General features: G+C 41.3%; 1 protein-coding gene across 4 annotated transcripts in view; it reads left to right on the plus strand.

Annotated features, from left to right (window-relative positions):
• Window positions 1–992: 992 nt before the first annotated feature.
• Window positions 993–24,264, plus strand: part of trappc11 (trafficking protein particle complex subunit 11) — an 87,846-nt gene continuing 64,574 nt past the window's right edge. Inside the window, exons 1-3 of one of the 4 annotated variants that reach the window (XM_059974337.1) lie at window positions 993–1,081; window positions 8,615–8,841; window positions 15,791–15,960. In XM_059974337.1, coding sequence (XP_059830320.1) covers window positions 8,638–8,841; window positions 15,791–15,960 — 374 coding nt within the window. In that variant the 5' untranslated portion in view covers window positions 993–1,081; window positions 8,615–8,637. The other 3 variants (XM_059974338.1, XR_009513050.1, XM_059974336.1) reach the window with 3 other exon arrangements.

Consider the following 24,264-nt stretch of genomic DNA (forward strand, 5'->3'; position numbering starts at 1 on the left):
AGAGAATTTATGCATACACTACAAGAGTTATCTCTATGATCCATATGGTCCCATCAAGACTGTGAATCCAATGCAGATTAGAGCTAAATCATAGGTCGATATGTCCCTGAGCATTTATGGACAATTATCAAGGTTGCCCAAGTTCTGCTACCATAGGGTATGCAGTAATAATTATTTTATTCCCCCTTGAAGACATTATGGAGAGAAAACCTTGTAGAAGTATGTTATTGTACTCATCTGGCATTGGACCAGACACTGTGGCCCGGCCATCAAGTACCTCAGCACAAATAGTGAAAACAAATGACACAATCCATTAAGATATAAATACCAGACATGAAATCATGAAAATTCCCACATATAGCCAAGAGACAGTTGATAATAAACAAACATTCATGAAATGGAGACATAAAAGATACCATGCTGGCATCCAGAGCAACAAGTGAAGCATAATTTATCCCTTAGTAGGGTTGCCTGTTGAGGCCACCGAGGAAGGAGTGGATACGTGCCACTGATTGGGGTCTGGCTCTGTCTGTCGGTGCTGCTCTCCAGTGTTCGCTCAGTAGGAAACAAGTTGGATTGTTCTCGTCTGCAGCTACACATTGCAAATTGAGGCACTGCTGTGGGCTGTTTTAGCAGAACATAGCCCCAGGACAACAACTAAGCACCATAAATCTGCAGGCCATTTCACTAAAGGATTTAGGCTATATTATTGTTCTTAATTTTGTAATTAAGCTTTTCTGCTATCATAATTGTATGTACAATATGTGCTGTGTGACTGTTACCTGCTTTGCACCTTGAACACAGATGAACACTGCTTTCATGTGTCAGGTTGAGTAACAATTGAACTCAATATTCAAACCGGTCCTGTCCTCCCATCCGTAGAGGGAGATGCTGCAGGATGTCCATTCTTTGTGAGCGCACGGTTTGAAGTCACCTGACTGGGGAGAACAGTTTTGGCCACTGATTGGATCACGGTCATGTCACTCCAAGAAGAGCCGCCCCATTGACGCTTTACGTCATGACGTAGTGTTTGTGGTGGGCCTATAGCTTCAGCTTGAGGAAGGCCGGAAAGAGTACCGAGGTGAGGTACGGTATTGTGCTGCGGGGCCGGGTGTCGATGGGGGACAGCGATCAACTATCACCGTGTCCCGCGATGGCATTGAGGCTCTGTCGGTGACTCCGTATCAGTTACCGTCTCCGAGGGAGGGAGATCCCCACTGTTCGTCAATGTCTCCAGGGTAGGAAGGGAGACTTTACCCTGCTCGCCCCCAGGGAGGGAGGCTCACCCACCGGCTTTGACCCTCTCCGGGGAGGGAGAGAGACCCTGCCCCACTGTCAGTGACTGTCTGTGGGGGAGGAGAGAGAGACCCAGCCCCACTGTCAGTGACTGTCTCCGGGGGAGGAGAGAGAGACCCTGCCCCACTGTCAGTGACTGTCTCCGGGGGAGGAGAGAGAGACCCTGCCCCACTGTCAGTGACTGTCTGTGGGGGAGGAGAGAGAGACCCAGCCCCACTGTCAGTGACTGTCTCTGGGGGAGGAGAGAGAGACCCTGCCCCACTGTCAGTGACTGTCTCCGGGGGAGAGAGAGAGAGAGAGACCCTGCCCCACTGTCAGTGACTGTCTGTGGGGGAGGAGAGAGAGACCCTGCCCCACTGTCAGTGACTGTCTCCGGGGGAGAGAGTGAGACCCAGCCCCACTGTCAGTGACTGTCTCCGGGGGAGAGAGAGAGACCCTGCCCCACGGTCAGTGACTGTCTCCGGGGGAGAGAGAGAGAGAGAGAGACCCTGCCCCACTGTCAGTGACTGTCTGTGGGGGAGGAGAGAGAGACCCTGCCCCACTGTTAGTGACTGTCTCCGGGGGAGAGAGAGAGAGAGACCCTGCCCCACTGTCAGTGACTGTCTCCGGGGGAGAGAGAGAGACCCAGCCCCACTGTCAGTGACTGTCTCTGGGGGAGGAGAGAGAGACCCAGCCCCACTGTCAGTGACTGTCTGTGGGGGAGGAGAGAGAGACCCAGCCCCACTGTCAGTGACTGTCTGTGGGGGAGGAGAGAGAGACCCTGCCCCACTGTTAGTGACTGTCTCTGGGGGAGGAGAGAGAGACCCAGCCCCACTGTCAGTGACTGTCTGTGGGGGAGGAGAGAGCCCCTGCCCCACTGTTGGTGATTGTCTCCGGGGGAGAGAGAGAGACCCTGCCCACTGTCAGTGAATGTCTCTGGGGGAGGAGAGAAAGACCCTGCCCCACTGTCAGTGACTGTCTCCGGGGGAGGAGAGAGAGACCCTGCCCCACTGTCAGTGACTGTCTCCGGGGAGGGAGGGATACCTTGTTGTCTATCTCTTGGGGGGAGGATGGGTGATTCTGCCCCACTGTCAGTGGTCATTCCCAAGAGTTAGAAAGTGGGGCTATTCCCCACTGTCATTGACCTTGTTGGGGGAGGAAGGGAGACAGACCCTGCCCCACTGTCAGTGACCTTCTCTGGCATAAGGGAGTGAGGCTAGTTCATTATGTTACTTCTCTTGAGGGTGGAATGAGCTTGAACCCTGTTATTAATAACTGTCTCTTGACTTGGGACTGGCATTGTCCCTCGATTGATGACAGATTCAGCCCTGTTAGAATACAGTTGTATAACCATGCCTCATTTGTGATTCTGACTGTGGGACTGGTATTTTGTTCTTAAAACTCTCCACTCTGCTTGTCTTTTTTTCCCCTCTAGAAAACTATCTTTAAAATCACAATGGAACTGTGCTTTGTGTCACTAGTCCTAATAACCATCTGTCATGTTGCTAATGCTTAATTTAGAGCATGAGGCATAGAACAGTAGAGCATGGCGACAGGCCCTTTAGCCCACAATGTTGTGTGGAGTGTCTAAAAAGAAAATCAACACCTCCTTCCCAAAAATTAATCCCTTTTACTTGCACAATGTCCATATAGCTCCATCTTCCTTGTATCTGAGTACCTATCTAAATGTCTCCTAGAAGTCTATAATGTATTTATGTTTACCCACATACTGGGCAGTGCATTCCAGACTTTCACCACTCTGAGTAAAATAACTTGCCCCTCACATCCCCTTTGAATGTACCCCATCTCACCTTCAATTCAATGCCCTCTGGTGTTGGACATCTCTACTCCAGGAGAAAGATGCTCCCTGTTTACTCTCTCCATGCCTCTCATAATCTTGTAAACCTCTATCAGATCTCCCCTCAGCCTCTGCTGCTCCAGAGAAAACAACCCAAGTTCGTCCAGCTCTCATGATAGCATATGCTCTCTAAACCAGGCAGCATTTTGGTAAACTTCTTCTGCACCCTCTCCAAAGCCTCAACATTCTTCCTATAGTGGGGCAACCAGAACTGCATGCAATACTCCAGATGCAGCCTAACTAGAGTTCCATAAAGTTACAACATAACCTTTTGACTTTTGAACTCAATGCCTCAACTAATAAAAGCAAAGCATCCTATTAACCTTCTTAACCACCCTATTGACCTGTGCAGCCACTTTCATATGGAGCTATGAACTTGGACCCCAAAATCTCTCTGCTCAGCAAGACTGTTAAGGATCTTTCTCTTAACTATGCACTGTTTCCTTTCATTTGCCCTACCAAGGTGCAGCACCTCACATTTATCTGAGTTAAATGTTAGAGCTCTTAAAGATAGCGGAGTCAAGGGATATGGGGAGAGGGCAGGAACGGGGTACTGATTATGGATGATCAGCCATGATCACAGTGAATGGCGGTGCTGGCTTGAAGCACCGAATGGCCTACTCCTGCACCCATTGTCTATTAAATTCCACCTGCTATTGCTCTGTCCATATTTGCAACTGATCTGTATTGTGCTATATTCTTTGCCAGTCTTCTACACTATCCAGAATTCCACTGATCTTGGTATCACCTGAAAACTTACTAACCCACCCATCTACATTTTCATCCAGGTCATTTAAATCACAAATAGCAGAGGTCCCAGCACAGATCCCTGAGGAACATCACTAATAATGGACCTTTAGCTCAATTAAGTCCATTCATTTGATAGCTGTTTGTAAAATATTTGGGATATTGTAACATTATGCTAAAGGTGGTATGTAAATGCAAAATATTGCTATTTTGTAATATGTTGGCATTGTGCCTTCATAATGGATATTAAATCGTAGTTGAGCTTAAATAACTGAAACCTGTGGGCAATTAATTAAGAAATAGAGAAGTTCAATGTGGCAATCCTGTCAAAAAAATTGAAGTGAAACTGCAAAAACTTCCATGCATTTGTAAAAAGGAAAAGAACTAAAAAGGAAAAGAACTAAAAAGGAAAAGAACTAAAAAGGAAAAGTTAATGCTCTCTACAGATGGAGACTGAAGGACTCGTATTGAGGAATAACAAAGCAACAGACAAATATTTTTTATTAAAAATTTCCAGAAAAACTTAGTAGCTTCGGTCTCCATTTTGAATATTTTCCATCTGGTTTTCACAGAGGAAGTCCACAACAAAACTCTCCAATATTGGTGAACAACAATTCTGGGGTGAAAGAAATTAACCTGAGATTAACAGAAAGCATTGGTGGAGTTGATGTCCAACATGCAAGATTTTGAAAGAGATAGCAATGCTTTCCACAGATTGTATTATAACAAATATAACCATGGTACTTTCAAAAAAAGGGGCAGGGCAGGTGAGATAGAGGGAGAAAATGGGGAACTGTAGACCATTTCAACCAGATGTTGGTAGTGGTGGAAATGCTGCAGTTTGTTATTTAAGGAAGTGGTAACAGGGCATTCAGTAATAGCTCTGGCACAGCTAACATGGAATTATGAAAGAAATTGTCTTTGACTGATCTGTTAGTTTATTTGAGGTTGTAGCTAGCAGAATGGGTGAGCTAGTGGGTGTGGTGTAATTGGACTTTGAGGTGCCACGCAAGGGGTTACAAATCAGAATTGGAATTCTTAAGATTTGGGGTACTATTTGGATTAAAAGAAAGAAGCCGAGAGTGAGTGTTAGCTCATTTTCAGTTTGAGGCTTGGAATAGCAGAGTACAGCTGGCATCCACGCAATGGTCCTAGCTCCTTACGTTTGATGTTAGCGTTTTGGATTTGTGGACCCAAGTTTGCTGATGATACAAAGCCGGGTGGCAACATGAGTAATAAGGAACAGGATGTAGGGAAGTTAAGGAGATGCAGGTAGACCAAATAAATTATCTAGAATAGAGTCATAGAAACGTGCTGCAGCACAGAATCAAGCGCTTTGCCCCATCTCGTCCATGCCAACCCATTTAAACCTCTTATTCCCATTGACCTGCAGCAGGAACATAGCCCGCCATATCCCTACCATCCAGGCAGCTACCCAAACTTATCTTAATCATCAAAATCGAGTTTGCATACACCACTTACACATGACCCTCTTAGTGAAGGAGTTTTTCCTCATGTCACCTTTAACCCATGACCTTTGGCTGTAGGGTTCACACAGGCTCAGTGGAAAAGAGCCTGCTTATATTTACCCTATCTGTACCCTTCATAATTTTGTATATATCTATTAAATCTCCTCTTGGTCTTCTATGTTCCAAGGAATGAAGTCCTAATCCGTTTAATATTTTCTTATAATTCAGGTCCTCTAGACCCAGCAACATCCTTGTAAATTTTCTCTGTACTCTTTTAATCTTATTTACATTTTTCCTGTAGGTACATAACTAAAACTGCACACAATATTTCAAGTTAGACCTCACCAATGTCTTCGATATAACATCCCTTCTGTTGTACTCAATATTTTGATTTATGAAGGCCAGTGTGTCAAAAGCTTTCTTTAGGATCCTATCTTCCTCTGACACCACTTCCAACAAATTGTGGACCTATATTTTCAGATCTATTTGGTCTACCACTCCCCCCATTGCCCTATCATTCACTGTGTAGAACCTATCCTGCTTGGTCCTACTATAGTGCAATACCTCACACTTGTCTGCATTAAATTCCATTTGCCATTTTTCCTCCCACTTTTGCAGTTGGTCCAGATCTGATTGCAAGCCATGATAGCCATCCTCGCTGCCCACCACACCCCCAATCTTGGAGTCATCCGTAAATCTGTTGATCCAATTAACCACATTATCATCCAGATCATTGATGTAGATGACAAGCAACAATGGACTCAGCACCATCCCTGCAGCACTCCACTAGTCACAGGCCTGCAGTCAGAGAGGCAACTATCCACTACCACTCTCTGGCTTCTCCCACAAATCCAGTATATAATCTAATTTACTACCTCATTTTGAATGCCAGGTGACTGAACCTTCTTGACCAACCTTCCATGTGGGATCTTGTCAAGTGCCTTGTTAAAAGTCCATGTAGACAACATCCACTGCCTTCATCAATTTTCCTGGTAACTGCCTTCAAAAACACTATAAAATTGGTTAGACAAGACCTACCATGTACAAAACCATGCTGACAATCCTTAATCAGTCCATGTCTTTCCAAATACTTATATACCTGGTCCATCAGAGTACCTTCCAATAATTTCCCACAACTGATGTCAGAGTCACTGGCCTATAATTTCCTGGTGGTTTATTTTGAAAGCCTTGAATAGTGGAACAACGTTGGCTATCCTCCAGTCCTCTGGTACCTCATTTAATTTAATTATCTCTGCTAGGGTCCCAGCAATTTCTGTACTTGCCTCCTGCAGGATCTGATGGAAAGCCTTGTCAGATCATTGAGATTTATTCACCCTAATTTGCCTCAGGACAGCAAACATCTCCTCCTCTGTAATGTATAAAGGGTCCATAAAGTTGATGCCGTTTACCTCGCTTCAAAAGACTCTTGTGTCTGTATCCTGAGTAATTACAGATGCAAAAAATTATTTAAGACCTTCCCCCATTGTATTTGGGTCTACACATACAGTACCATTCTGATCTACCAGAGGACCAATTTTGTCCCTTGCAATCCTTTTGCTCTTAACATATCTGTAGATTCCCTTAAGATTATCCTTCACCTTGTCTGCTAGGCCATCCTCATGCCTGATTTCTTTGTTAAATGTTCTCTTGCATTTCTTCGGCACACCATTTGATCCCACCTGCCTATACCTATTATGCACTTCCTTTTTCCCCTTAACCAGGGCCTCAATATCTCTTGAAAACCAAGGTTCTCTACACCTGTTATCTTTAGCTTTTATTCTGACGAGTGCATACAGGCTTTGTACTCCCAAAATTCCAATTTTGAAAGCCTCGCATTTACCAAGTACACTTCTGTCAGTGAACAGCCAGTCACAATCCGCACTTGCGAGATCCTTTCTGATACCATCAAAATTGGCCTTTCTCCAATTTACAGTCTCAACCCACAGACCAATCCTATATTTTTGCATATTTGAAACTAATGACATTGTACTCACTAGATGCAAAGTTACACAACCTCTGGCACCTGCCATGTCTCATACCCTAATAGGAGGTCAAGTATCATACTCTGTCCTTGGGATTTCTTTGTACCTATTAAGGAAACTTTCCTGAATATATTTGACAAACTCTACCCCATCTAGTCCTTTTACAATATGGCAGTCTCAGTCAGTATGTAGAAAGTAAAAATCACCTACTATAGCAACCTCACAGACACAAAATACTGGAGGAAGTCAGCAGGCCAGACAAGTTCCCCAGTCTTTCCTAACTGAGCACTGCTCCCGACTAGTAACACCCCCCCCCCCCCCAATCCCTCCTGCTCGGTCGCGTCTAAAATAACAGAACTCTTGAATATTCAGCTGCCAGTCCTGCCCCTCCTGCAGCCAAGTCTCACTAATGGCTACAATATCCTAATTCCAGGTGTTGATCCATGCCCTGAGCTCACCTGCCTTTTCTATGATACTTCTTGCATTGAAATATACACAGCTCAGGATACTATTCGCACTGTGCTCAAAACTTTTGGTTCCTGACTTTGTCTGAGGTCTTAACAACATCTGCTTCCACAACCTCTCTACTAAATGTTCTGGCACTCTGGTTCTCATCTCCCTGCCAATCGAGTGTAAACCCCACCATGCAGCACTATCAGCTCAAAATATAATGTGGGGGTCATCCGCATTGAGAGGAAAAATAGAAAAGGGAAGTTTTTAAATGTTGAGATGCTGAAATGAATTGATATTCAGAGGCATTGGCATGTCCTTGAATGCAAGTCACTGGAAGTTGATGTACTGGTAATGGTATATTAGAAAAGGAGGCAAATGGTAATGTTAACTTTCATTGCAAAAATTCTGGGCTCTCAGCTAAAGTGCTTGCTCTACAAATGTGCTATTTAGGCTCTGAGCCAGATACATCCTGGATGACAGCTCCATCTCTCATGTATTGTGGCATACAGCAGAAGTGCTTTGAACTGGATTTGAATTAACTCAAGGAAACTCCGTTCAATTTCCATGATAATGCTTTTATCTCTTTGCCATTGCTGCTACATAATTTAGAAATGGTATGGATCAACGATGTACTTTCTTTACTAAGATGTGCTTGAGCAACAAATATTGAGATGTATATTCTACTGAATGTGCTCCTTGCCTAATGAAATTTCATATTCTGGAGATGGGTTAATGTTGGTCCTTGAGTCAGCTGCAATTGCTAACATCCCTCTATGGCTTTCCTACCCACTTATTTGTCATTAATAGAGTTACGTTAATTCTTATTTTAGGTTGACTGCTATTAATCTGGAAAATGAGGTCAGCACAGTGGGACTTTCCTTTGGAGCTTTGTTGCCGGCCCATGGCTTTTGTAGCTCTCACGGGCCTTGATGTGACCTATAATGCCGTACATCGAGCCATTTGGGATGCATTTTGTGCCAATAGACGGGCTGACAGGGTTCCAATATCATTTAAAGTACTTCCTGGAGATCATGAATACCCAAAATGCAGACCAAAGGTAAGAATCTTTCTAATAGTGTCTGCCTTTTATATATTACAAGATTGTGAGTTTGGCTTATTTAGTAAAATTGAGTCTTACGTAAAAAGATAAAGATACGATTAAAATTAACTTTATCACATGTACATTGAAACCTACAATGAAATGCGCTGTTTTGCATCAATGTCCAACACAGTCCATGGTGTGCTCAGGGCAACGTGCATGTGTTGCTATGCTTCCTTCCAGTGCCAACATAGCATGCCCACAATTAACTAATCCAAGTTCCTAGTCTGAAGTTTTTGGAATATGGTAGGAAATTGAAGCACCTAAAGGAAACCCACACAATCATGGGGAGAACATACAAACAAATTACAGACAGTGGCAGGAATTGATCCAGATCTTACAGGCTGTTAATGTATGGCTTTATTGCAGGAAGTAACATTGACAATTTCCTTCTTTTCATTTCCCAAATGTACTCGTCATGCACTTTAACTCCTGCAGTTGGACATTATCCAACTCACTCATTGGCCATATCCCAATGACCCAAAATGTTAGCTATCCTGCTGCAAATGTGGATGCTGCTTGAACTGCTGAATACTTCTAATTTATTTTGTTTGATGTGGATTCTAGCATCTGCTGTCTCTAGTGTCTCAACGTTCCAGACAGTCCAGCATGTGGACTTTGAGGTGGGAGGGAGTGGGGAGAAAGGTGCAATGAGATGGTGGCTTTAAGGACTCTGGCTGAAGGCAAATAGAAGAACTCCTGAAGAAATTAAGTCAGCAATCATCTTGGAGACAGTGGCTTTTTATGTAATATTATAGTGTACATTCAGTGGCCACTTTATTAGGTACACATGTACACTTGGTCATTAATTCAAATATCTAATCAGCCAGTAACATGACAGCAACTCAGTGCATAAAAGCATGCAAACTTGGTCAAGAGATTTAGTTGTTGTTCAGACCAAACATCAGAAGGAGGAAGAAACATGATCTAAGTGACTTGGATTGTGGAGTGATTGTTGGCGCCAGATGCAGTGGTTTGTGTTTCTCAGAAACTGCTCATCTCCTGGGATTTTCACACAACAGTTTACAGAGAATGGTGTGAAAAACAAAAAAAAAACATTTAGTGTGTGGCAGTTCTATGGATGAAAGCACCTTGTTAGAGAGTTCAGAGGAGAGTAGCAGGCTGATTCAAGTTGACAGGAAGGCGATGGTAGCTTAGATAACCACGGATTACAATAGTGATGTGTAAAAGAGCATCTCTGAGCATGTAACACATCAAACCTTGAAATGGATAGGTTACAGCAGCAGAAGACTATGAACATACATTCAGTGGCCACTTTATTAAGTAAAGAAGGTATCTGAATAAAGTGGCCCCTGAGTGTATTTAGTCCTTGATTCAGTGGGTGGTATCAGTAAGTAACAGCTAGCTTCACTTTGCTGACCCACCATTGAAATGTCATCATCAGCAGGTTTGATGACAATGTGTGTTTGGCATGAACTTTGAATTTTTTAACTACGGGTGACCATTCCCCTCTTATCCTCTCCGCCTGACCCCATGCTTGTTCTTCTCCTTGTCTCATGGCTCTCCATCATCGTATCATGTTATCCACTCCAACTCTCCCCATCTGCCCATCACCCAGAATCAGGATCAGAACCAAGTTTAATATCAATAGCCTACATCGTGAAACTCGTTAGAACATTTAACTTAGGGGCAGCAGTACATTGCAATACATGATAAGTAGAGAGAAAAAAATCAATTACAGTAAGTATACATATGTATATTAAATAGTTAAATTAAAAAGTAGTGCAGAAACAAAAAAAAACGTGAGGTAGCGTTCAAGGGTTCAATGTCAATTTAGAAATCTGAAGACAGATGGAAAGAAGTTGTTACTGAGTCACTGAGTGTGTATCTTCAGGCTTCTATACCTCCTTCCTGTTGGTAAAAATGAGAAGAGGACATGTCCTGGGTAATGAGGGTCCTTAATAATGGCAGCTGCCTTCTTGAGGCATCGCTCCTTGTAGATGTCTTGGATACTACAGAGGTTGATACCCATGATGGAGCTGACTAATTTTACAACCTTCTGTACCTTCTTATGATCCTGTGCAGTGACCCACCCCAGTGATGCAGCCTGTCAGAATGCTCTCCACCATACATCTGTAGGAAATTTAGAGTGTTTCAGGTGACAAACCAAATCTCCTTAAACTCATAGTGAAATGTAGGTGCTGTCTTGACTTCTTTATAGCTGGCTTGATATATTGCAACCAGGTTTGATCAACAGAGATATTGACACCCAGGAACTTGAAATTGCTTCCATTGATTCTCATGCATTGTTCCCATTGATTCTCTGCCCTACCCCCTTCCCTTTATTCTGTGGTCCGCTGTTCTCATCTTTCATTCTAAATTTCTTCAGTTTGAAGTTGGTGAATCTGTGGAATTCTTTGCCACAGGCAGCTCTGGAGGCCAAGTCGTTGGGTATATTTGAGACAAAAGTTGATAGATTCTTGATTAGTCAGGGCATAAAGGGTTATGGGGAAAAGGCAGGAGATTAGGGCTGAGAGGAAAATGGCAGAGTAGACTTGATAAGCCAAATGGCCTATTTCTGATCCTTTATTTATGGTCTTATGTCTTTCAGATTCCAACTCCAGCCATTTGTTACTTCTGCCTTCTTACATCAATCCTATTCTTCTCCCTCCCTTGCTGACCTATCAAAATTCCCTCCCCCAACAACCACTCTTGGTCCACCCCTTTCTACCCCTGTCCAACTTTTTTAAAATCGGCTTTTTTCCCTCCTATCCAGTCTTGATGAAGGGTATTGGGTTGGCTTGTGGAATTGTTATTTTTTTCTTGTAGTTCAACTTTCTTATACTTGTTTGTATTTTTTAGTCTACATAATTTTTATATATACACACAAATATTTCATTGAGTTTCTCATGGATGCAGTTGCCTCTGTATATTTCGGAAACTTCTTGGTTTCAGTGGCAAGTGTAGTATTACTTGATAGGGGCTACCTTATTAGTTAAGCAATGTAATTTCAATGGAAACTGGAGAAATTCTGCAGATGCTGGAAGTCCATGCAGCACACACATAATGCAGAAGGAATTCAGCAGACCAGGCAGCATCTATGGAAAAGAATGCAGTTGACATTTTGGGCTGAGACCCTTCAACAGGACTTGTCTCAGCCTGAAACATTGACTGTACTCTTTTCCATTGATGCTACCTGGCCTGCTGGTTTCCTCCAGCATTTTGTTTCTGTTGCTCGAATTTCAGTGGAATGTATGTTATCATTAGTCTGGTGTAAGAAGACCATGTTGCCTTTCTCTTTGGTTTGCTCTCTTCCTTTCTTTCTCAAAATGCTTCCTCACTACTATGCTCTTGTAACACTTAATAAGATGATCATAAGCAATAAGATTTATCCCTCATTCTTGAACTCCGAAGGACCTTGGATCGCAAAAACATCAGGATCCAATGAGGGTCTCAACCTAGAACGTCAACTGTTCAATTTCTCTCCATGGATGTTACCTGAGTTCCTCCAGTGCCTTTGATGACAATGTTAATGTTTTCCATAGTATACAGAGAGCTACAAGAGGGGACTGGCTAGAATGAATAAAGGAAGTGGAACGTTGAGACAGTCAGCTGCATGTCTACAGTTAGTGATGAATACATCTAGAGAGGGTAAGGGGGGAGTGGGACAAGTTCAGGTGAATCAGAGGGGGTGGGGTGGCCCTGTTGGTGAGGAATGAGATTCAGTCCTTTGCAAGGGGGGACATAGGGTCAGGAGGAGTGGAATCTGTGTGGATAGAACTGAGGAACAGTAAGGGCAAAAGGACCCAAATGGGTCTTGTCTACAGGCCACCAAACAGTAGCATGGATATTGGGTGCAAGTTGAATAGGGAGTTAACAGTGGCATGTGGCAAAGGTAATGTCGCAGTAGTTATGGGGGATTTCAACATGCAGGTGAACATGCAGGTTGGTGCTGGACCACAGGATAGGGAGTTTGTAGAGTGCCTACTGGATGCATTTTTGGAACAGCTTGTACGAGAGCCGACCAGGGACAAGACTTTTCTGGATTTAGTGTTATGTAATGAATAGGGTTTGATAAGCGATCTCGCAGTAAAGGAGCCATTAGGAGGTAGTGATCACAATATGATAAGCTTTTATCTGCAATTTGAGAAGGATAAGGGCAGCTCGGAGGTGTCAGTGTTGCAGATGAACAGGGGAAACTATGGAGGCATGAGGGAGGAGCTGGCCAAAGTTGACTGGACAGATAGCCTAGCAGAAAAGACAGTGGAACAGAAATGGCAGGTGTTCTTGGGAATAATGCACAAGGTGCAAAATCAGTTCATCCCCCAGAGAAGGAAGGATTCAAAGGGGGGGAAAGGGGCCACAGTGGTTAACAAAGTAAGTCAGAGATGGCATAGCATTAAAAAAAAGGAAGTATGACAAAGCTAAGGTGAGTGGGAGGACAGATGATTGGGAAGTTTTTAAGGAACAGAGCTTAACTAAAAAGACAATACGGGGAGAAAAAATGAGGTACGAACGCAAGCTAGCCAGAAATATAAAGGAAGATAGCAAAAGCTTTTTTAGGTATGTGAAGAGAAAGAAGATAGTTAAGAACAATGTTGGGCCCTTGAAGAATGAATTGGGTGAAATTATTATGGGAAACAGAGAAATGGCAGAAGAATTTAATGAGTACTTTAGATCTGTTTTCACTAAGGAAGACACAAGCAATCTTCCAGTTGTATGGATGGGCCAAGGACATAGGGTAACAGAGGAAATGAAACAGATTGACATTCGGAAGGAAACGGTGATGAGAAGACTGATGGGACTGAAGGCTGACAAATCCCCAGGTCCAGATGGTCTGCACCCTAGGGTACTAAAGGATGTGGCTCTGGAAATTGCGGATGCATTGGTAATCATTTTCCAATGTTCCTTAGATTCAGGATCAGTTCCTGAGGATTGGAGAATGGCTGATGTTATCCCACTTTTTAAAAAAGGAGGGAGGGAGAAAACAGAGAACTGTCGACCTGTCAGCCTGACATCGGTGGTGGGAAAGATGCTAGAGTCCATTATTAAGGATGAAATAGTGGGATATCTAGATAGCAGTGATAGGATTGGGCCGAGCCAGCATGGATTTACCAAGGGTAAATCATGCTTGACTAATCTGTTGGAGTTTTTCGAGGATGTAACCAGGAAGTTAGACGGGGGAGATCCAGTGGATGTAGTGTACCTCGATTTTCAGAAGGCATTTGATAAGGTCCCACATAGAAGATTGGTGGGTAAAATCAAAGCTCAGGGGGGAAGGCATTGACATGGATAGAAAAACTGGTTGGCAGATAGAAAGCAAAGGGTAGCGGTGAATGGGTGTTTCTCGGAATGGCAGGTGGTGACTAGTGGGGTGCCACAGGGTTCGGTATTGGGACCACAGCTGTTTACCATTTATGTTAACGATTTGGATGAGGGAATAAAAAATAACATCAGTAAATTTACTGATGATACTAAGCTGGGTGGCAGTGTGACATGTGATGAAGATGTTAGGAGAATTCAGGGTGACTTGGATAGGCTGGGTGAGTGGGCAGATACTTGGCAGATGGCGTTTAATGTGAATAAGTGTGAGGTTATCCACTTTGGGAGTAAGAACAGGAAGGCAGATTATTATCTGAATGGTGTAGAGTTGGTTAAGGGAGAAATACAAAGAGATCTCGGAGTCCTTGTTCATCAGTTACTGAAGGTGAATGAGCAGGTGCAGCAGACAGTGAAGAAGGCTAATGGAATGTTGGCCTTTATTACAAAGGGAATTGAGTACAAGAGCAAGGAAATCCTCTTGCATTTGTACAGAGCCCTGGTGAGACCACACCTGGAGTATTGTGTACAGTTTTGGTCTCCAGGGTTAAGGAAGGACATCCTGGCTGTAGAGGAAATGCAGCGTAGATTCACGAGGTTATTTCCTGGGATGTCTGGACTGTCTTACGCAGAAAGGTTAGAGAGACTGGGCTTGTACACGCTGGAATTAAGGAGATTGAGAGGGGATCTGATTGAAACATATAAGATTATTAAGGGATTGGACAAGATAGAGGCAGGAAAAATGTTCCAGATGCTGGGAGAGTCCAGTACCAGAGGGCGTGGTTTGAGAATAAGGGGTAGGTCATTTAGGACAGAGATAAGGAAAAACTTCTTCTCCCAGAGAGCTTTGGGGGTCTGGAATGCACTGCCTCGGAAGGTAGTGGAGGCCAATTCTCTGGATGTTTTCAAGAAAGAGGAATCTTATGGATAGAGGAATCAAGGGATATGTGGACAAGGCAGGAACAGGGTGTTGATAGTAATTGATCAGCCATGATCTTAAAATGGCAGTGCAGGCTCAAGGGGCCGAATGGTCTACTTCTGCACCTATTGTCTATTGTCTATAACATGGCAGAGTTCACAGTCTGGGATCTAGACTCCATACCAAAGAAATCGGCATGGCTATGTATGTTGCAGAAGAAGACATCATGGCACATTTAGGAGTTCACTGGGATAGGGATTGGAGGGAGGTACGCAGCTGAGATCTTTGTGGAGATGTAGTGCTCAATCAAAAGGAATAGTGAAAATGTGGTGCTTGCAGTGTTCTTTTAAGTTTCCTAAGTGACTGCAGTCATGGCATTTCTATTTTCCAGCTTTGAAACCTTGAATTATTTTATAAAAGGCACCATATTAATTGAGTAGTTTGTTTTAATCAGGTGAAAAATACATTTCATTTTAACTCTTACCCTGACTAAATTATCTTACAGAGTTGTAAATTACTTGTGTTGGTTGTACATAGCACTGATATGTGTTATTGGAAAACTTCAAATTAATAGACCAAACTTTTAAATGTATTGTTAAGCCTGAGACTTCATAGTCTTAACATATTTGTCTGGCTTATAAAATTAAACTGCTTCAACATTCTTGGTTTAACTGAGTTTCCTTGCTAATTATGGTCTTCCTTTTACAGAGGACTTCTTATGAGTGGTACATTCCAAAAGGAATCCTTAAAACAGGCTGGATGAATAAACATCTAAACCTCGTGCCTGCACTAGTGGTGGTCTTTTATGAACTGGACTGGGATGAGGCGCAGTGGAAAGAGAAACAGTCTGAGTGTTCCACCAGAGTTGAAATTGTCAGGTACCTTACCCCCTTTGTAATATAATCTTTGTATATTCTGTGAGTGAATAGAATGTGACTTCATAAATCATAGTTCTGAAATTCAAAAATATTGGAAATGTACAGTGGGTGTGAGGTCACAGTAGTGGAGGAACAGGTGTTACAGACAAACAGACAGACATACTTTATCGATCCCGAGGGAAACTGGGTTTCATTACAGTCGCACCAACCAAGAACAGTGTGGAAATACAGCAATATAAAACCATAAATAATTAAATAATAATAAGTAAATTATGCTAAGTGGAAACCAGTCTAGGACCAGCCTATTAGCTCAGGGTGTCTGACACTCCTAGGGAGGAGTTATAAAGTTTGATGGCCACAGGCAGGAATGACTTCCTGTGATGCTCAGTACTGCATTTTGGTGGAATGAGTCTGTGGCTGAATGTACTCCTGTGCCTAACCAATACATCATGAAGTGGATGGGAGACATGACTCAAAGCATTCAGTCACTCTGCTTTTGGTTTTCCAATTTTCCTTGCATGATCTGAAGCTTTTTGTTGAATGCCATCTCACTCATTGCAACATATTCCTATTCTACCTGTCTGTGCTCGGTATCCTATGGTATCCCATTGAATCTCAATTTAAGCTTGAGGAATGGCATCTCATTGAGAAACCAGGCATGTTCCAGCCTTTCGACTCGATTGTGTTCAAATCCCATCTGTGTCTGATTCCCATTCTGAGCACTCTGAACTGGGAGAAGTGCCAGGGAGTTGCTGCTTCATCTGGAAGGAGTGTTTAGGTCACTGGATGGTGAGAAGGGAAGAAACAAAAGGATGATATTGGTGCATCTTTGCTTGTGTGGAGACAGGGAAGGAGGGAATTGAGCCAGTCGGAGAAGCAGAGAATGAAAGTGGAGTCGGAGGCTGGAGGGTGATAGGAGGGAGAACAAAGTCTACAAGTACTGGAATCTGATAAGTAAGCATGGTGATAATGAAGGGGGAGATAATGGACAGATGAAACTACATATGGAAAAGGATTGATTGATCGACTTAGTGATACAGCACAGAGTTGTCCCTTCAGCCATGCTGCTCCCAGCAACCTCCAGCAAACCCGAATAACCCTAACCTAATCACAGGACAATTTACAATGGCCAACCATTGGGCCGGAAGGTTCTGTTTCCGTGCTCTATCTCTAATATGAAGAGGCATTATGGGAAAGGGCTAAAGATGGGAAGACCAGAGGTTGATATGAAAGACAAAGAGGGGAACAAAAAAGGTAAGGGTGAGCTGAAATTGGGAATTCAGTGTTCATACTACTGGGTTGTAGACTACCCAGGCTGATTATGAGGTATTGTTCTGGTTGTTGTTGGATCTCACCCTGGCAATGGGAAAGGCCAAGGATGGATGGGTCAGTGTGGGAATGGGGATGAGAGTTGAGGTGGCATGCACCAGGAGCTCAGGGTGGCCATTATGGAGGAAGTTTAGGTGCTCTGCGAATTGGCTGCCTAATCTGTGCTTGGTCTCGCAGTGCAGAGAAGGCCATGTTAGGAGACTGAATGCAGTAGACAAGATTGGAGTAGATAGGTTAGACAAAGTGCATGAATTGAGACTGTCTGCAACACAAAAGTATTTTTCAGTAACACAGAGAATCTGTGGATGCTAGACAGCACGTGGTTGAAGAATCAGAGAACAGCATGATCTTTTTCAGTTTCTTTACTTTTTACTGACAGTGTGAGATAAGTACAAATTACTGTTATGTGGAGTATGAAGCAAGGTGCCCAATGTAATATGTAAAATAAAAGGTTGCATGAAAGGACTTCTGGTTATGGCGCAGTGCTGAGCAGACATGTGTCAGAGCTCCTCCAAAAAGTTTTGAAATTACGCAACCAAACAACCTGGAATTACCTGAACAGCTCCAGTTTGTCTGATTGGAAACTGAGTGATAGTCTAAATACCATCGAAACCAACGAAGCAGACACAAAAGTCTTCGAAATGAGACCCCACCTGTAACCATATGGTGCAAGCTAACAACAATGCTAGTGAAGAAAAGGCAACAGATGCTAGCATGGCAACAGGCCCAAACCAAATCCTAACCGCCATTCAAACAATGAAAGATGACTTTGTGTGGAGATTTGATGGGCTATTAAACGGAGTACAAGCTGATCTGAAAGCTGTAACAGTGCACATTACAGAAGCCAAAAGTAGAATTAGCACTAATGAAGATGACATTGCCTATCTGCGTAATCAGAATACAACCATGAAAGTAAATAGGAGGCATTAGTTTTTAAAGTGGACGACTTGGAAGATCGTAGCCGCTGTTCTAACCTTCACCTGGTGGGTCTCCCGGAGAGGGCGGAAGGAGCTGATATGGTCTGTTTTTTGGAAAAATGGATCCTCGAGGTGCTTAGAACTGTAAACTTCCTTGGGCCCCTGCTGCTTGAGAGAGCGCACAGAATTAGCAGGGCTAACGAAGTTGAAGTACAGTCGGCTAAGTGATCAAGGGTAGTGATAATGAAGTTCTGAAACTACGCGGACAAGACCCGGGTTACGAAGGCTGCCAGACTGAAAGAACCTGTACTTTTCGATAATCAGAGAATCATGTTTTTCCCCGACATCTCTGCTGAACTCCTCAGGTGAAGGAAAGTTTTTGATTCAGTGAAGAAAGAGTTGGCCTCTCTCTCCATCCCAGACCTACGGGAAGGGGTAATTCACCCCGCTAAACTGCTGCTGACCTACAAAATAAAACGCCACACCTTTGACAGTGCACCGGCAGCGGAGAAATCCGTGCAGGAGCTGAAGGACTACAACATAGAGGCTGCAGGCAAGTGAGACAGTACAGCAGTTTTCTGACTTTAGCTTGTATAGGTATGTTCATAGTGCCTAAGGGGCATAAATGAATGCTAACGAATGTTAAGTGTTTTACCTACTGTATCGTTTATGCTAACAAATTTGCATCGGTTCTCATTGTCTTCAGTGGCACTGTAACTACGACCAGGTTAAATTTGAAAAAGACTCTTGGTATAATTTGGTTGTAATATTCTCTACTACTGATAACGTTGGGGCTCTGTTCTGGCTGTTGACCATGCTGTTCTTCACCATGATGACGGTGCGGGAGGACCAGTTAAGCTCCATAATTAGGCTCTCTTTCGGGGCTGTCAGGAGGTGTTCATTGTGGAGTGGGTGGGAGTATTTCAATTTGGGAAATACACTTAGTTTTGTTTACAATGTTCTAGTTACTATTTACCAGTTTTTACTCATTTTTTTGTTATGTTGTAATTTCAGTTAACAGTCATTCTAAATCAATTCACAATTCATCAGCATGATTGAAATTATAACTAATAGCTTATGCCCTGTGAACTTCAGTTTACCTCTTGGAATGTAAGAGGATTAAATAAACTTGTCAAGTTAAAGCAAGTCATGAGTAGGATAAGACAGTTAAAAGCCAAAATAGTTTTTTTGCAGGAGACCCATTTAACCCTTGAGGATATAGTTAGAGTAAGGAGGAGATGGCCGGTACAGGTTTTCTCAGCCTCTTTCAGCTCACACTCACGAGGAGTAATTACCCTTATACATAAGTCGGTGCCTTTCTACCTTGTTAATGTAACTGAAAACCAATCTGGCAGATACAGGTGACCCCTGCTTTTTGAATGTTTGCTTTACGACAACTCGCTGTTACGAAAGACCTACATTAGTACCTGTTTTCGCTAACCAAAGAGGTTTTTCGCTTTTACGAAAAAAAGACACCTGCTTTTACGTGTGTTTACCCTGAGAAAGGCTACAATGACCGTGAAGCCTTGTGCAGGCAGTTGTTTGCGCATGCGTGTACGTGCGTACACATGTCATACGTATGTGTGTATGTATGCATGTACATGCTGATTTTTTTTCACCAAATTGATTTTGGCTGGCTGTCTTCCCGAGTTTGATAAGTGAAACTACACCGTACCTATAATATTTCTACTTTATACAGGGTGTATATTTATCATATCATTCCTGCTTTTACTATATGTTAGTGTTATTTGGTATGATTTGGTAGGTTATTTTTTGGGTCTGGGAACACTCAAAAATTTTCCCCAATATTCTGGGGGGGGGTGGGGTTTCAAGATGGCGACGTAGACATCTGCCTTTTAGGCGCTCTTCATTTTTTAAACTATAATCACCCTTTAATCAAATCTTTTCGTATTTAATCATATGGGATTGATACTTACGATTTACTTTTTTTTAAAACTATCTTTGATTTAATTTTTTCAAACTTAAAATGGCTTCAGCCAAGAAATCGTCTAAAGAACCTCCATCCCTCGAGGCAATTTCTAATCTTCTGGATACTAAACTGGCAAGTTTGGAAAGTAAACTTACCTCGAAATTGTCTGTGCTTGAAGAAGTTGTTAGATCACTTGATACCAAGCTTCAATCGCAGGCATCAGATATTCAACGGCCTGAAGAAAAGATCGCGACTCTTGAAGATTTAGTTTGTCAACAAGTACACACAATTGAAACACTGGAGAAAAAGGTACTGTCGACTGCTCAAACAGTAGAGCATTATAAGTTTAAAGTCACCGATCTTGACAACCGATTTCGCAGACAGAACTTGCGAATCATTGGACTTCCCGAAAATGTTGAGTCTGGTGACTTAATTGATTTTTTCTCTAACTTACTGTGGGAAGTTTTTGGCACTGATGCTTTGAAAGCTAGACCCACTATTGATCGCGCCCACAGAGTTTCGAGATTCTTGGCCTCAAGTGACAAGCCACGGGCTGTGATTGTCCGTCTCCATTATCCCCGGAAGAAAGAGCTCTTAATTCGCTTAGTTCGTCAGAAAGGTATGCTTTCTCACAGAAACAATAAGTTTCGTATTGTTGAAGATTATTCGTTTGATGTGATGAGAGAAAGAATCGCTTTTAAACCAGTGATGGCAGAGATTCATCAGATCGGACTTAAACAAGCTTTAAGATATCCAGCGAATCTCAGAGTTACTTTGAGCGACGGTAACCTGCGCTTCTTTAAAACTCCAACAGACGCGAAGAAATTCCTCGAGGAATATCGATCTTCTATCATAAGTTGAACTATGTGTTATATCTTTGCTGACTCTCCTTAATGGTTTTTTATTGTAAGAAAATTTGGCTTTTTTAAAAAAAAATGCCTATAAATGTTGAAGAATTTCTGGAAAGAAGACGCCATTTCGTTTTGTGTTTTAATCCATGAAGCCGCGTTATAGCTTTTCACTTTGATCTGTAGACCTGGTTTTTTTTATCATGATTATAGATGCACTTTCAATTTTATTACAATGATCTTTTTTTTATTCTCTCTCTCTGAATTGTGTATGCACATTTATACTTTGTAATAAGATTTATTTTTTTTAAGATGTCGTCTCTTCTTCCCATAAGACTTTGCTTTCCGAGCTCGTTTATTTGTTTGCTTGTACTTGAATATGGGATGAATGTTTTGGATTCTTAGACCTTTTTTGTATTGTAGTGATCATAGAATCATCTTTCTATTCTATTTTGATGACTTTTTTAACTTTTTTTGATTGATTGGTGAATTTACATTTATATTTTATAATATGGCTTTTTCAAAATGTCGTTTCTTCTTCCCATAAGTCTTTGCCTTTGGAACATGTCATCTACTTGTATTTGAATATGGGATTTTTCTTAAAGGCATATTACACTTTTTTTAAACTTTAATGTTTATTCTTTTTTTTATCAATGATTTTTTGTTTTATTATATTTCTTTTTTATCTCTTTTTGATTGATATATCTTTTTTTATCAACCCTTCATCTAAACCTGGATGTTGTTTAGACTCTTCTTACCTTTTCGTGGAGTTGCCATCTTGATATGGGGGTAATATTAGTGTTAGTTTGTGCACCTGCCGCTTGGCTTTCTTTCGAGGGTTCGGGGCAGGGGGTAGGGGTCTCTTTTCATGCTTTTGCTTTTTATTTTTTTGCTTTTAGTTTATGGGCCGACTTTAAATCATTAATATTGTTGAAGTGTCATGTCCTCTAGTTGCTCCTGAATCATTTCCCCTTCTTCCTGAGTTATGGGTTATGTGTCTTTTTAACCTTTTACGATATATACAATTAATATTGGCATGATGGATAAGTCTATTAATTTTATCTCCTGGAATACTAATGGTTTAAACCATCCGATTAAACGTAAAAAAATATTTAAAGTATTCCACAGACTAAATGCTAATATTATTTTCGTACAAGAGACTCATATTAGGAGGGAGGATAATCAACGCTTTTTTAGGTTCTTGAAGGGCCAACAATTTCACTCAAATTCTACTGCCAAAATTAGGGGTGTGTCTATTTTTATAGACCCCTCAATTTCGTTCACACATCATGAAGCTATCTCTGATCCACAGGGCAGATTTTTGTTGATTACTGGTTCACTCTTTAATTGAAAAGTGGCTTTAGTTAATATTTATGCTCCAAACTTTGATTGCCCTGAAATTTTTAAAACTTTATTTACTTCCCTTCCTAATTTATCACCTTCATAGAACAGCAAATTGACTTGTTTTTTTCAACAAATTATACCGAAGAGATTGACAGAGGAATACTCTGGGACTTTTTTAAGGCTTTTATTCGCGGACAAATTATCTCATATTCCGCTGGTAAAAGAAAACAAAGGTATCTTGATATAGCTATATTGGTGGATAAAATTAAAGAAATTGTTAAGATTTACTCCGTGACTCCTACCAAAGAACTTTATAAGAAGAGAGTTGAGCTTCAAATGGAACATAGCTTATTATTATCTTCTTCAATTGAGAATCAATTAATTAAAACCAGGGCTCAATTCTATATTCATAGTGATCGAACTGGTAAATTATTAGCTAACCAATTAAAAGCTATTTCGACTAAGCGACAAATTATTAAAATTCGTAAACAAGATGGTAATTTGACTACTGATCATAAAGAAATTAATAAATCTTTATATCATTCAGAATCTGATGGCGATCTGTCCATGATGGATGATTTTTTTAATAATTTGAATATTCCCAAACTGACAGTTGAAGATCAGAGTTTGTTTGATGCTCCTATTTCTGTGGCTGAAGTAGGAGAGGCTATTTCATCAGTGAATTCAGGGAAAGCCCCAGGCCCTGATGGCTATATTATCGAATTTTTTTAAAACTTTTTCTTCTTTGCTTTCCCCATGGTTATGTGAAATTTTCAATGATGCATTTATTAAGAAGAGATTACCTCAGTCTTTCTATGATGCTACTATTTCTCTAATTCTTAAAAACGATAAGGACCCTACCCTATGTGCATCCTATCGCCCTATATCGCTATTAAATGTAGATTCTAAGATTCTTACAAAAATTTTAGCTATTAGGTTAGAAAAGATACTGTCACAGATTATTTCAGAAAATCAAACTGGGTTTATTAAGAACCGGTACTCCTTTTTCAATGTTAGAAAATTGATTAATATAATTTATACCTCTTCACCCAGAACCCCAGAATGTGTCATTTCATTAGATGCTGAAAAAGCTTTTGATAGAGTTGAATGGACATACTTATTTAATGCGTTAAAAAATTTTAATTTCAGTTCCAAATTTATATCATGGATTAAACTAATATATTATAAACCTGTTGCTTCTGTTCTTACTAATAATCATAGATCCTCTTTTTTTCAATTATCTCACGGTACGAGACAAGGTTGTCCTTTAAGTCCTCTATTATTTAATATTGCACTGGAACCTTTAGCCATTGCTATTCGTGAATCACCTAATATTTTTGGTATTACCCGTAATGAGAAGTTATATAAGTTATCACTATATGCTGATGACTTCTTGTTATATATTTCTGATCCTGATAGGTCTATTCCCGCTATTCTGTCCTCGGTTCAGTTTGGTAGCTTCTCTGGTTATAAATTAAATTTGAATAAGAGTGAATTATTCCCTTTAAATGCGCAAACTTTACTGAATAACAGGGTACCATTTAAAGTTGTTACTGATAACTTCACTTATTTAGGTATAAAAATTACCAAGAAACATAAAGATTTATTCAGATTGAATTTTTTACCTTTGCTTTATCAAATTCAACAACTTACTACTAGATGGTCCCCCTTATCCTTATCATTGGTTGGTCGGATTAATGCTATTAAAATGATGGTTTTACTGAAATTTTTATATTTATTTCAAGCTCTACCATTTTTTATTCCTAGATCATTTTTTGATAACATAGATTCAAAAATTTCCTCATTTGTGTGGCAAAATAAAAACCCCAGGTTAAGTAAAAAAACAGTTACAGAAACCTAAAAAGGATGGTGGTTTAGCTTTACCTAACTTTAGATTTTACTATTGGGCGAATAACATTGGAAACTTAATATACTG

Source organism: Hypanus sabinus, chromosome 7, assembly GCF_030144855.1.
Source record: "Hypanus sabinus isolate sHypSab1 chromosome 7, sHypSab1.hap1, whole genome shotgun sequence".
In the NCBI taxonomy this organism is placed as follows: domain Eukaryota; kingdom Metazoa; phylum Chordata; class Chondrichthyes; order Myliobatiformes; family Dasyatidae; genus Hypanus; species Hypanus sabinus.